The 14,175-nt window shown below is 36.5% G+C and overlaps 1 protein-coding gene across 2 annotated transcripts; it reads right to left on the bottom strand.

The window, feature by feature from the left end:
* Positions 1-11,222: 11,222 nt before the first annotated feature.
* On the bottom strand, positions 11,223-13,828 carry LOC149202805 (CASP-like protein 1U1). Of its 2 annotated transcripts, none has more exons than XM_089400052.1 (3): positions 13,534-13,828; positions 11,794-11,914; positions 11,223-11,702 (listed from the first exon to the last, which is right to left on the bottom strand). In XM_089400052.1, exons 1-3 carry the CDS (start codon positions 13,771-13,773, stop codon positions 11,593-11,595), a joined length of 471 nt encoding a protein of 156 aa, XP_089256178.1. In that variant the 5' UTR covers positions 13,774-13,828; the 3' UTR covers positions 11,223-11,592. The 2 variants fall into 2 exon arrangements, with proteins under 2 accessions (XP_089256178.1, XP_089256177.1); XM_089400051.1 differs by having other exon boundaries at positions 13,538-13,828.
* Between the last annotated feature and the right edge of the window lie 347 nt (positions 13,829-14,175).

The raw sequence follows: 14,175 nt of genomic DNA, 5'->3' as shown, positions 1-14,175 counted from the left end.
ATTTGCTAGGGAAATGTGTGAAACCAAGGGATAAGGATCAAAATGAAAGGAAAAGGGTATTTTCATAAGACATGTGGGATAGTGGTGACATTAGTAATTATATAGTGGGGGTGAAATGAAATGAGGGAAAGTTAGTCAAGTAAGCTTGTGAACATATTTTCACTCTCATAAATTCTCCTGCACACTGAAACATAGGATTAAGAATGATAAATGTGCTTATCATTTAACAACCTTGTACATTTGCAACCTTTCTTCTACCCACCCTTTACTTATCCTAACATTTTTTTTTTCATTTTAATGGGTGCATTTAAGCTAGCAGACCCTTGTTTTCCTTTTATTTTGACAAGCAAACTATCTAATTCTAACCTTATAACTTCCAATGGCTCAGATTAAGCTTATGAGCACATTTTTATTTCTCTACCTAACTACTGATCTGTTAAGGTTAAACAGTTTGGCTAGATCTTTATTTCTCTATTTATAAACATGAAATTTGAAGCATGAATTAGTCAAGATTAAGCTATTTGACTATCACGGGTTGTGGCATTTATGACAAGCTGCACACAACCATTATTTTGCACATAAAAGTAAAAGCAGAGGCACTTGAATTTGCACACTTTCATGATTTGGTTTTGTTTGGGGTGCATATTTTTCACTTTTTTGATATTTTCTTTTTCTTTTTGTCCTTTGATTATTCTTTTAGGACATACCCTCTTTACATTTTTAAATTTTTAATATGGAAAACATTTTGCAGAAAGAAAAAGTATGTACAATATTACAAGACTAACCATAGCCAAATCAACATTATGAATCCTATTATTATAGGACCCTAACACATGGAATGATAAAAGGTGACATAAGAGAAAAATGACTCCCCCTGATTATTTAGTAGAGTGAATCGAAGTCGATGGAATGAATAAATATATTTGCACGGCACATACAGAAAAAGAGAGTGAATAGAAATCGACAAAAATATAAATAGATTTACACAACAGCTAACGAACTCATGATAAAACGATAAACCAAAAAAATATGTTTAAAAAAAAATCATATAACGTATGCCATAGGGTTTCAATACGTTAAGAGCCATAGTTGTAGTCTACCAAAAGCCAAGCAAAAAACACAGATATTAAAGCATAATTAAAAAATAACCTTACGGGTCATCGGACAAATTGTCATCCAGCACGGATATTAAACCACAAATTGTGATATCCTGATTAAATATCAGGTTGTCCTGAACAAAGCCATTCCACATTAGACTGTTATTGGTCTTTTAAATGACAAATCTAGGAAATAGTGGCCATTGAAAACAATATTAATATATAGAGTAGTAATCTTCCAAATCTAGGTAATAGATTGTGCACCTTTCTTAGCAGATAGAAGTCGAGAGAAGCCCCTTCAAATCGTTCCACTAATCCTTCCAAAAATCCTTCCAGTAATCCTTCAACAATTCCAACAACCCAAGCACTAAGAAATGCATGCATCCACGGAGCACCTTGCTTATAATAGATGGAATGGTGATGAATAACATGTACAATAAATATTTAATCACAATTTGAAACGTTCAAGTTGCTTTATTCCTCCACGTTACAGTCCTAGATGGAGTGGCAGAGTTATTATTAAGAGCATGAAAGGATGAAATTGATGTACAAGTTAATGAAACTACCGACACATGTTTTTTGAAGTTATTATTAAGAGCATGAAAGGGTGAAATTGATGGACAAGTTAATGAAACCAACGACACCTGTTATTTGGAATTGGACAAGCGTTACCAATGGTTTGAAACAGATGATCATCTTATTTGAAAATACACATTTCCACTACTATGACAAGTGTATGTGTAAGGTGTGTGTTACATTTTGTAGTCTTCCCATTATGGTTAATTCTCATAGGTGTCAATTAACAAATGGTATGGTAAATTTTTAATGAAGCTTCGTAAAAAATTAATTTAAATAAGGTTTAATCATGCGATTTAGATATGCAGGGAAGTTAGTGGTGTGAATTCAATCCATTGATATTGTGGCAACGACGCGAATATATTGACATCTTTAAATTTAAACCGTCAAATCAATTTTTTTAATAAATGATTAAAGTGCCCAATTCCAATAGGAGGGACACCTATCAGCATAATAATAACAAAAAATTTATACATTATAAGAATCATCTCGCCCACTACAAGTGGAAATGATTGTGGTAATAATCAACCTATAGGACTAATTTTTTTTTTTTTTTTTTTTTTTTTTTTTTTTATTGAAGTGTGTTACAAATGATATATGAGTTGAAGGGTTCAACGTTGTAGCCTATGAGCTTGACTACTACTAAAATAACATATTAAAGATTTTTATCAGTTGAGGAAGAAAAAAATAAGTGAAAGAACCATGGCATGAATAATTGGATTAAATTTTGTTATAATAATTGAATTAGTGTTGGGTACCTGATATGTTGGGCGCCTAAGAGAGAAAATAGTTGTTTGGAAGTAAATATATGAGTAGACAAGCAAAAATAAAATAAGGTAGTAATTCATTGTTAAAATTTATAAAACATTAAATAGATATGTTTAAGAAAGAAGGCAGGGTGTCGTATCTAAAATCACTTTGAAGACTATATACTTTATGATTGTTAATTAATTTTTTTTTTTTGGTAGGTAAGCACCCGCGGGGGATTTGAACCAGTGACCTATCGCAAGGAGTGCCTCAACAGTGCACCCATCCACCATCAATCCAAAGCCCTATGGGCTATGATTGTTAATTAATAGTTGCGAGCCTTTTTGTTAATTTGCATTATAAAAGAAGCTAAACATATAAGAATGATATTCACCAAGATGTTTTATGTTAAACCCCTAGTTTAAATTGTTTTGAAATGAGACATATATGAAACAAATGAAATAATTACATTATGAAATAAATACTTTATGAATATAAGCTACTTCTTGCATATAATTTGGACATTTAATAAGAATCTTGCTTGAAGAGTGAATGAAGTACTTGATGGTGGATCTAGATATAACTACAACAAGGATGGGCGAGTATACGAGGGGCGAACGACGGAGGACGAAAAATTTAGGGTTTCAAGGTTGTTTCAGGGGCAGTTCTCCATGGAAGGGCGCCAAGGAGGGAGCTCCACTCCCTCCTTCAAACAGGTTGTGACCAGCATGGGTAAAAAACCTATGGAATATGATAGAGGCCCTTCAAAGGGAAGAAACGAGAATAGTGAAGAGGAACAAGCTAGACAGAAGTTGATGGAGAATAACAATACTAAAGAGAATGAGGAAGAAGACAAGGAACAGGGAACAAAAAACAAAGCACACATGGGTCCATGTAAGCCCAAAGCTGTTGTTACTCCCAGAGTTGTTTTAAATGAGCCTGCTCTGCAAGCGCATAGGGACCACATGCAAACCTATGCAATCATTTGCAAATTCATGGGTTTATGGCCCACTGAAAAAGCCTTACAAATGTGGATAAAATATCACTGGAAACCAAAAGGAAGCATCGAACTACACCTAGGGTCAAAGGGTTTCTTTACTGTGGTATTTGCAAGCATCGAAGATAAGGATAGAGTTTTTGAAGGCGGGCCCTACTTCTATGCGGCAACAGGTCTCTACATGAGACCTTGGATCATGAATTTTGTATCGGAACGTGAAACCTTTACTTCGGTCCCAGTTTGGGTAAGACTCTATTCTCTCCCGCTTGATTATTGGCAAACAGAGTCCTTATCGGCCATAGGAAATAAGTTAGGACGTTTTGTCAAAGCTTCTGAAGCCACTAGGAGGGGAAAGTATACTTCCTTTGCTAGAATATGTGTGGAGATGGATCTCTCTAGAGCTCTACCAGATGAGGTCATCTTGGAAGTTTTTGATGAAGAAAGGGTGCAAACTGTGGATTACAAGCATATTCCATTCAGATGTCGCAAATGCCATGAACATGGGCACCTATTCAGGGATTTCCCTCTCACTAAAATAGAGAATAAGAGTAAAACTAACGCAATGAAAGACTCTGAAAGCTTTCAAAAAGTGGCAAACAAAGGAAAAGGTAACAAGCGGGGGCCAAAGACACAAAAACCTGATGGGCAACAAACCAGTAAAAATAGGTTCCAATTGCTGGAAGAGGAAGAAGGGATAACTACTGCAGACCAGACAAAGGGAGAAGGTATAATGGAGGAAGGGAAAGAAAAGGACAATGAACAAACACCAGATAAAAATCAGCAGGCAAAAACGATGGTAAGTGATGCAGAAACAGAAATGGATCATGAGATGACCCAAAGTGAGATGGAAATGGAGGAACAAGAACTTCAGGAGATCCTTGAAAAAGAGAATCTAGATCTGGAGGATTTCTTGATTCAAGGAACCAAGGAAGGGGTAGACTCTTTACCTCCAGAGGAGTTTAGCAGAGTCCAAAAACTATTTATATGGAAAACCCAAAATAAAGGACCGGAGAGGAAAAAAACAAGGAAAAGCAGAGCAGCGAAGTGGTAAAAATGGTGAAAACCACACCAGGATTAGCACCCAGAAACCCAGGAAAGAAAAGAGGCAGGAAAAAGCAGAACGAACTATTGATGGAATGTGGAAAGCTAATGATAGACTCAGGTAAGATGAAGTTTACTTATTGGAATATTAGAGGTCTTGGTAGTAAAAGAAAACAGAGACTGATTAGTAATAGAATGAAACAAATAGCTCTGGATGTGATCTTCATCCAGGAAACCAAATGTTCCATTCAAAAAATAAAAGAGATTCATAGTAAATGGCTCAATCGTTATGAGTTTCTGGAAGTCAAAGTAGAGAATACAACAGGAGGTATACTCACCCTTTGGAATCCAAATAAAATAGACATTTTAGATGCTGAGGCATCTAGAGAGTATCTATCAGTGGTCATACAACCGGTAGGAGATAAGGAAACCTACCTGGTCACAAATTTTTATGGCCCCCAAAGAATGGAAGGTAAACTCAAATTTCTAGATTCTCTGGAGGCTCTCAGAGAGAGACATTCAGGCATTCCATGGATATTGGGAGGGGATTTCAACATGATTAAATCACTTTTGGAGAAAAAAGGTGGAACTAGAGTTCTAAGTAAAGACTCTCTGAAGTTTCAGACTTTTATAGATATAATGAAGTTAGTGGATATTGTAATGAGTAATGGCATATTTACTTGGAACAATAAAAGAGGAGGAGAGTCTCAGGTAGCTTCAAAATTAGACAGATATATGATATCAGAAGACCTTATGCTCAATGATAAGGAAATATCAGCAAGAATTCTACCCTTTGGAGGCTCAGATCACTAGCCGGTTCATCTGGAGGTGCAGAGTATTGGTACTCCCCGGAATAGACCTTTTTGATTTGAAAACATCTGGCTTTCCCATCCAGATTTCACCAGCAACATTGCCAAATGGTGGTCAAAAGATTTGAACATTCAGGGCACTAGAATGTTCCTTCTTCAGAAAAGACTAAAACACATCAAGCTCCGGCTCAAGGATTGGAATAAGAATGAACATGGCAATATTTTTGAAGCTAAAAAAGTAGTGGAGGGTAAAATGCAGGAACTCAACCAAGCCCTTATCATAGATGGCTTCAATGAAACCAGAAATGATTAGGCTACCAAATGTAATCAAGAATGGGAGAATTTATGCAAACAAGAGGAAATATTTTGGAGGCAAAAATCGAGGGTTCAATGGCTCAAAGAAGGAGAAAGAAACACTAGATTTTTCCACAGATCCACTATGGCTAACAGAGTTCACAACAGAATTTCAGTGATCAAGGACGAGGGAGGTAATCTTCACAACTCTCATGTAGAGATAGAAGAAGTTCTTGTTAAGCACTTTCGAGGCACAACCAAGGAAACATGTTATGACAAAGAAAACTCCATCAGAAACTTCACAAGACATATACCTAGGCTGGTGTCCAGAGAGGAAAATTTCAACCTTAACAAGCCAGTAACCGAGGAAGAGGTCAGCGAAGTGCTCAAAGAAATGGAAAATGGTAGAGCACCTGGCCCAAATGGTTTCAATGTAGATTTCTTCAGAGCTTGCTGGAATATTGTAAAGAAGGATATTATAAATGTTGCAAAAGATTCTAGGATGAATAGAACTATTTTCAAAGCCCTGAACACTTCCTTCATTTCTCTAAACCCTAAACAGGAGGCAGCCCAAACTCCTGACAAGTTTAGACCGATAGCTTTATGTAATGTGGTTTACAAGATTATATCAAAAGTGGTGGCCAATAGACTCAAACCTCTCCTTCCTACCTTGGTCTCTATGGAACAATCTGGGTATGTGGAAGGAAGGCAAATTCTTAATAATATTATTCAAGCACATGAGGTGGTACACTCTCTGACCAGCAACCAAAAGGCTGGTATGATCATGCAATTGGGCATTGCCAAGGCCTATGATAAATTTAACTGGAATTATATAGAGGAAATTCTTATTGCTTTTGGGTTTGATCATAACTGGGTGAGATGGATCTTGGCCCTGGTCACTTCCTCCAGCTTCTCAATTCTAGTCAATGGTTCTCCATCTACAACTTTTCTTCCCTCTAGAGGCCTCAGACAGGGGGACCCTCTCTCTCCCTTTCTCTTGATCCTCGTGATGGAAGGACTGGGTTGATCTATCAAACATGCAAAAGAAGTTGGTAAGATCAAAGGTCTCCAACTTACTGATAGGGGACAGGCTTGGACGCATCAACAGTTTGTGGATGACACCATGTTGCAGGGAATCCCCACAGTCAAAGAAGCTCATGCTTACAAACAAATTCTAAATGACTTTGCCAGGGCTTCAGGTATGGAAGTTAATCTCTCCAAATCTAAGATTTTTTTCTTCAATACTAATATTGCCATTCAGAGGAACATTGCTAAAATTCTGGGCTTTCAAAGAGATTCACTCCCCTCAAAATATTTGGGGGTTCCTCTAACTGCTAAGCCTTTACACAAGAGCATCTGGGAGCTGGTGATTAATAAATTGCAAGACAAAATAAGGAAATGGACTATGAGGTCCTTAAACTTGGCTGGCAGGTTGGTGCTCGCAAAGGTTGTTCTGCAATCTATCCCAATTTTTATGCTTTCCGCTCCCCATGATCCTAAAGGAGTCTTGCAGCTATTCAGATCCATACAAAGAGACTTTCTCTGGGGCAAGGGGGAAGAAAAGAAAAAATGGGCCTTGGTAGCTTGGGAAAAACTCTGCAAACCTAGAAAACATGGGGGTCTTGGATTGGATGATCCTGAAATTTTAAGCAAAGCTTTAGGGGCTAAGTTATGGTGGCACTGGATAAAAGAACCAAAGGCTCAGTGGGCTACAATTTGGAAAGAAAAATATGCCAGCTCATGGCAAAGTGATGACCATATACGAATGGATGGAAATATTAAGGGATCACACATTTGGAACAAGGCTTGGGATAATAGAGGTCTAGTCCAAGATAATGGCTTCTGGGAAATTAGAGAGGGAAACTTAGCTCTGTTTTGGGAGGACAGATGGCAACAAGAACCCATTCTTTTAAAAGAGGAATGGAAGGAACTTAAGGTAGAGGCAGATGCTAAAGGTTTAACCAAGGTAAAGGATTTCTGGGATCAAACCAACAGTATAGAAAAATGGAGAATATGGAGGAAACATGATTTCAGGGATGACAACCCCTTAAAAGCTAAAGCTGAAAGGCTAATGCAAGAGTTAGATCGAAGGAAAATTTTAGTATCAGAAGGGAATGACCAGCTAAGATGGGGCAACAACAATGAGGGCACCTTTAATCTTAAGGAAGCTAAATTCATTCTCCTTGGTTTGGCCTCCCAGGCTCCGGACAAAGCATGGCAAAGACTATGGAGGCATCAAGGTTGGATGAAAATTAAACTCTTCATGTGGCTGGTCTAGCATAGGAAGATTTTGACTTGGGACAACATTCAGAAAAGGGGTGTTTTGGGGCCTTCCAGGTGCCAGCTATGTGAAGCTCAAGAGGAAACAATGGAGCACCTTCTCAACAACTGCACCTTTACTTCCAGGTTGTGGGATGCTTTTGCCGCCATTTTCCAACAGTCAGATAGGGACAAAGGGAACATCATCAACACCCTAAACAAGTGGAGAAGAAATTTTTCGAATAATGAAGTCCTCAGCACTGCTTGGGCTCTTACGCCTGGCTTCATTATCTGGAATATTTGGAAAGAAAGGAATACATAATTTTCAAGGATGTTAAAAAACCATCCCTTTACCTTTTGGATCAAATCTTAAAACAGCTTCACGAGACAATAGAGTATTGTCTGAAATATCCTTAAGAATCCTCCTTCGGAACTAGATTTGAGAATTCTTTGTTAGCTAGGGTTACAGGGTCTCATTCCTCAGGACCAGGAAAGGAAGATTCTCATTAGACACTATGAGCTTGATTTTTGGCACTCGCCCCCAAGAGTTTTTTGAAGCTCAATATTGACGGTGCCTCAAAGGGAAATGTGGGTATTGTGGGTCATGGTAGAGTTTTAAGAGATGAAAGAGGGAATATCTTGTTCATTTTCTATGGTCACCTAGGGAGAACCACCAATAATATGGCAGAAGTTATGGCTATGGAGCATTGTTTAGAATTCTTGATTCAGGATAATCAACAAAATGTGATTGTTGAAGTAGATTCTGAGTTAATCATTAACTCAATCAAGAGAATTAGCTGGGGTATGGCACCGGAAAAGGCCTCAAGGAATTGGAGGCTAATCCAGATCTTTCAACAAATCCACAACCACCTTCTGTGCCTCCGCACAATAACTTTTAAACATGTCTGAAGATTGCCTAATAAACTTGCGGATCTTCTAGCTAATGAAGGAGTGAACTGCACAGAAAATAGGTTTGCAATGAAATGGCAAGAGCTACCTCAGCACAGTGTTAAGGCGAAGTGCCAAAACCAGGCAGAGGAAGATTGGTTGGTGTTTCAGAGTAGGGCCATGGAGGGCAGCATTGATAACTCAGAAGCGATATGATCAGAGGAGTGTATATTATTGGTTTTACAGCGAGTGATATGCTTCAGCGGTTTGCAACTCGGAGCATGATGGTTTGCAATTGCGAAGCGGGAGTCTTATTTCTAGGGGTTTCAAGTAGGCTGGCGGAAGCCTCTTTTCACAATGTCACAGGTAGAGCAGATATGGATAGAGATCGGAAGCCGGGAACCCGTGGCGTCCCTGATAACCTGAAACCTTCGCCTCTGATCGGAATACCATGGCCAGAGCGGTTTTGGGGTGATCGCAAGCCTCGTGAGCGGGAAGCAGTTTTCCCTTTTTTGCAGTGATCCCATTCAGTGAACAACACGTGGCAGTGGGGCCGGATGAAAAACCGCCTTGATCGCACGCTAAAAATCGGCATGTTGAGCTGTGCGATATTCATTTTAGCCGTCAGATTTTGTGGCAGGGATCAACGATCATGATTGATCGTGCAATTTTGTGGGGCCAGGGAGTTAAGTTCTCTTTGCCTTCTTGGTGTGAATTTCTTCTCCGCCGTCGAATCCAAATGTGGATTGGATGGCCACGAATTAATAGGTAGGTTGAAACCTTCGCCTTCCCTTTTTTATAGCGATCCCATTCAGTGAACAACACGTGGCAGTGGGGCCGGATGAAAAAACGCCTTGATCGCACGCTAAAAATTGGCATGTTGGGCTGTGCGATATTCATTCCAGCCGTCGGATTTGGTGGAAGGGATCAACGATCAGGATTGATCGTGCATTTTTGTGGGGTTGGGGAGTTTAGTTCTGTTCACCTTCTTGATGCGAATTTCATCTCCACCGCGAGTTTAAGACGTGGATTGGAAGGCCACGATTTAATAGGTGGGTTGAGGGAGTGCTAGCGCAGGCAATCGCTTGGCTAAAGCTTTAGTCAACATGTTTAGGGTAGGTATCCTAAAGGACTTGTCGGTTATTTGTATTGGGTTGGGGTTCTTGCCATTGGGGGTTAGCACCCTTGTTTTGAGTCCACTTTGTCGAGTGGATAGTTGTACAATATGTAAATTATTTTCGGCTTAATGATATAGAAGGATCGTCTCTTGCTTCAGCAAAAAAGAATGAAGTACTTGATGGTAGAAATAGAATTTTGAATCCTAATCAAAGATTGATCTTATCCCTGCATGGGAAAAATGTATATACAAAAAAAATACAAAAACATAAAGCAAAATATGGAGTGTGTTGGCATACCCAAGGAAGCAGTTTGGTCATACTTGATAACTTTGTCAAAATGAATACAAAAAATAAAACACTTGTGATTATAAATTATATATAGGAATTTAAATTATGTACAGGAGTTATCTCGGATAATTAGTTCAAATGATTGGAATCTCGTTCACCAAATTAACCATTGGTAAATGACATGGTAGAAATAAATAATGATGACAACAAAAGACACACACCTATATGTTAACACTATAAACTATAACTCACACCTATATGTTAACACTATAAACTATAACTCATGTATAAATAAATTGAATGCAGTGATAACTAGTTGGCATGAGTAAAGCTCGAATTTTATGATTGATAAAACTCGCGAAGAAAATTAATGAACTTTTCACTGTCTCTGACACACACGCCTTCCATATGGAAGAATGTATTTAATTTTTAATTTAATACCATTTGACAATGCTTTAAATAAGGGTTCTGGTGTATAGTGAAATTGGGGAGTGAAGGCACGCCTTCAGGATAGAAGAATGTATTTAATTTAATACTATTTGACAATGATTTAAATTGTAAGAGCTCTGATGTGTAGTGAGATATTATGGCATGAAATTTTATAGTTTTCAGATTTTCCAAAAGAAATCCTTTAGACTTTTTACTCGTAAAATTTGATTTTTTTGATAATGAAAACCTTAGCATGGTTGACTACAGACCTACTGGGCTCAGTGTACAGGAATGAAAAGAAAAGACTCTGTATTTTTTTTAATTTATGATTTTTTAATTGAGTTGGAAATTTTTTTGTGTGTTTTTTGGTCTAATTTCTCTAAAATTTGATAGAAATTTATTGAAATCACAAAATTAATGGGTAATTCCTGCACAATTGAAAAGGTCTAAAAATTTTTCAGGGTGCTGAATCCATATATAAAATCAAAAACCCAAATTAAATAACACAAATCAAGATTTTATCTCAAATTTTTCCACTTAATTTTAACACTAAAAAATATGAAAAATAACACTAAAATCAACTATTCCCCTACCTATCTAACAAACAATACTATATAAACATTAAAACACATCATGAATCCCAACAAATATTCCACCAAATATTCTTCAATTCAGTATCGAGTATCATAACCCAAAATATTATTAAATTTATTCTACACAATACAAATATTTTATTCAACAAAGTAAAAATGGTGATCTTGGTTTGGAGGTTGGTTCGAAATTCAGCTCCACAGCTGACCGAAACTGTAGCAGATATTCTATCAATCCAATAGTAATTAATAATTCCAGCTAGACAGCACGCCTTTAAAAGCGTAGCAGGTCTCGCTGTTAATTTACCAACGCCAATGTTATCATTCTATTAATACGGTCAACGGGCCGAGTTCGTGCGTCTGTATAAACTGTAAACAGACATGACACTGAGCGCCATAAAGATGACGAGACCAACAAACGAAACAACTAGAGCTCCAACTCCATGGTGGCAGAACCGATCATATATACCGCAGATTTTTTGCCACTGAGTGTGAGAATTTCCCTTGTATCCAACGTAGGCAATGGCGGTCGCTGCAGAGACGCCCGACGATACCAGCGCCACCATCACCTGCACACAATTATGAAATTCAATTCGAGATTTGAACATTTATACCGCAGCTTTCATAGCTTCATAGCAAAGAAAAGGAGAAATGCATTACCAAATCGGTGACAGAGAGAAGAAAGGCTGACAGAGTAGAGGAGGCGAATTTGCCTGTTACGGAGAAGATGAATGAAAGCATTGTGTACCCACAGGCGACTGCATTCGCCACTACAAAGAACCTGCAAAGCAACATATCATAGGGAAGATCTCAACATGCAACAACATAGAAATTTAAATATTTAATAATAGTAAGTGTAGTTTAGTTGAAACAATTTTTTTCCAAATTCATTGAACGCAATTTTGTTTTATGTGTAATTTGTAAACTTTGACAACCATCTAACATTGTATCATGAAAGAAAAGTCATTTAGTGTATTAATTAAGCAATTTAATATATTACTAGAGTTGTTTAATAAATTATTAATTTATTGTACAATTCGTAATACAAGAATTTCTATTATAAATATATTATTTTTATATAAGTTAATAATTTAATTATTGGGTTAAGAATGGTCATGTTTATGTTATTTTTATATAAGTAAATAATTTAATTGTTGGGTTAAGAATGGTCCTGTTTTATAAATATTTTGATTTAGTTAAAATAAATTGAATTAAAAATTAAAAATATTATATTAAAATAAAAATAATTTCAAACTAAAATAATAATAATAATAAATTATATGTTATTATTTTTTTATTAATTTTTGTTAAGTAATTTAGATAAATTTGAGGTGTTCAAGTTAAAGGTGGTTTTTGAGCTTTAGGTTTATGAGAACTCATAATATTGAATGCTGAAAATAACATGGAATATAATCTATTTAAACCGGGAAATTAAACAAGTCTAACCCAATTTAACTCAAGATCTACCAAACCCTAGAAAGATCAATTGCATCTCAAGAGATTTGATCTCTCCACAGACTTGGAGACTTGGGACATCCTAAGTTAAGATAAGTTTATCAGTGATAAAACCTACATATTATTTAACTCTAGATCTACCAAACCCTAGAAAGATCAATTTCATCTCAAGAGATTTGATCCCTAGATTTGATCTTCTAGACACTTGGTATATAGTAAATTAAAATAAATTTATCACTAATAAAACTTAAATATTATATCTATAAAATTTAGTATTACATTAATATAATTTTTTTTAATATATTTATTTTGTGAAAAAAAAATTAATAAAAAAAATATCATCACATTTAATATAATAATAAAATCTATTTAATAGATTATTTTCCTCTATTCAATCATAATAATAATACAGGATCATTCATATGCAAATATATTAACTAGAATTCTTTGGTGTAACATGATCATGGACACATATACTAACGGGATTTATTTGGGAGAGTCTCATCTTGTAGGTTAATTTTCTATATTTAGTGATAAAGAAGAGCTTGGTGATAGCTTAAGTAAACTCATGAAATAAAAAATCGTTGACAATGAGAAATGAAATATGCTTCTCTTTGAATACACATACAAATGCTCCGACACTTCCAACAATAAAGTATATCTCTTTCCAAGTTATGACTTGTCCTCCTCTCTACTACTTATTTATATATACAATACATATGCATTGCTCAGATATTCAAAGATTTAAAAACTAATAATGCTATAATATCCATATACCATTGAGGCCAAAATTTGATTAATTTTTTTATAAACCTAAGGTTTTGGAAGAATAAGACCAACAATATTTTTAACCCGGTATCTACCTACTTATTTAACCCGTTTATATGAGAGTAAAAACACAGAGAAGATAACTGAGCTAAGCTGATCTAATATCCTCCTACCCACATACACGAAGGCAGGCGAATATTGGTATTTGATAGGCCATGGCCCAACGATGGGAAGTATCACCGTCTGCTTGTTCGTTCCCATTACGATTGCAGCAGAAAACGTGCAGCCGATTGCCAGCAGTCTCAAGATGACATCAACTACAAAGAAACTGCTTTTAACTCCATTAACTCTCTCCGCATCTTCCCCGCCGGACTTATTCTCAGTCTCTAAGTAACCCACCTTCACTTGAGATGCCATTTTTTCTTCCCTGCAACCACAAAGTCTGACTCCTCTTCTTACCAGGAGCTAAGCACCGATATGCCAGGTATATTACAGCACAGGTGCGTACGTGGACGATTTATAAGCTCACATTATTCTTTATTAGTGAAAGCGACAGAACATAAATTCTTGGTGTTTAGATAAAAATCTGATTTCGTAGGGTGACGATGTATAGGTAGGGTAGTTGGGAAGTTTTAATGATAAATTTTAACCGAGTTCCAGTAGTATGACACGATTATGTTCAATAATTTTGAAAAAAAAAATTATGTACCGACTTCGTCAGTACTGATCCTACTACTGAGATTGTTTAATTGTTTATTCAAGTAATTTGAATAGTAAGACTCTGTACCATCACTCACTAATCCCACCTCCATTATATTT

The sequence above is a fragment of the Pinus tabuliformis genome, chromosome 2_1 (assembly GCF_031772625.1).
Source record: "Pinus tabuliformis cultivar Carrire ecotype Pingquan chromosome 2_1, CPIR1, whole genome shotgun sequence".
Classification (NCBI taxonomy): Eukaryota; Viridiplantae; Streptophyta; class Pinopsida; order Pinales; family Pinaceae; genus Pinus; species Pinus tabuliformis.
The sequence above is the reverse complement of the archived record's forward strand: the minus strand, read 5'-3'. Positions and strand labels throughout refer to the sequence as shown.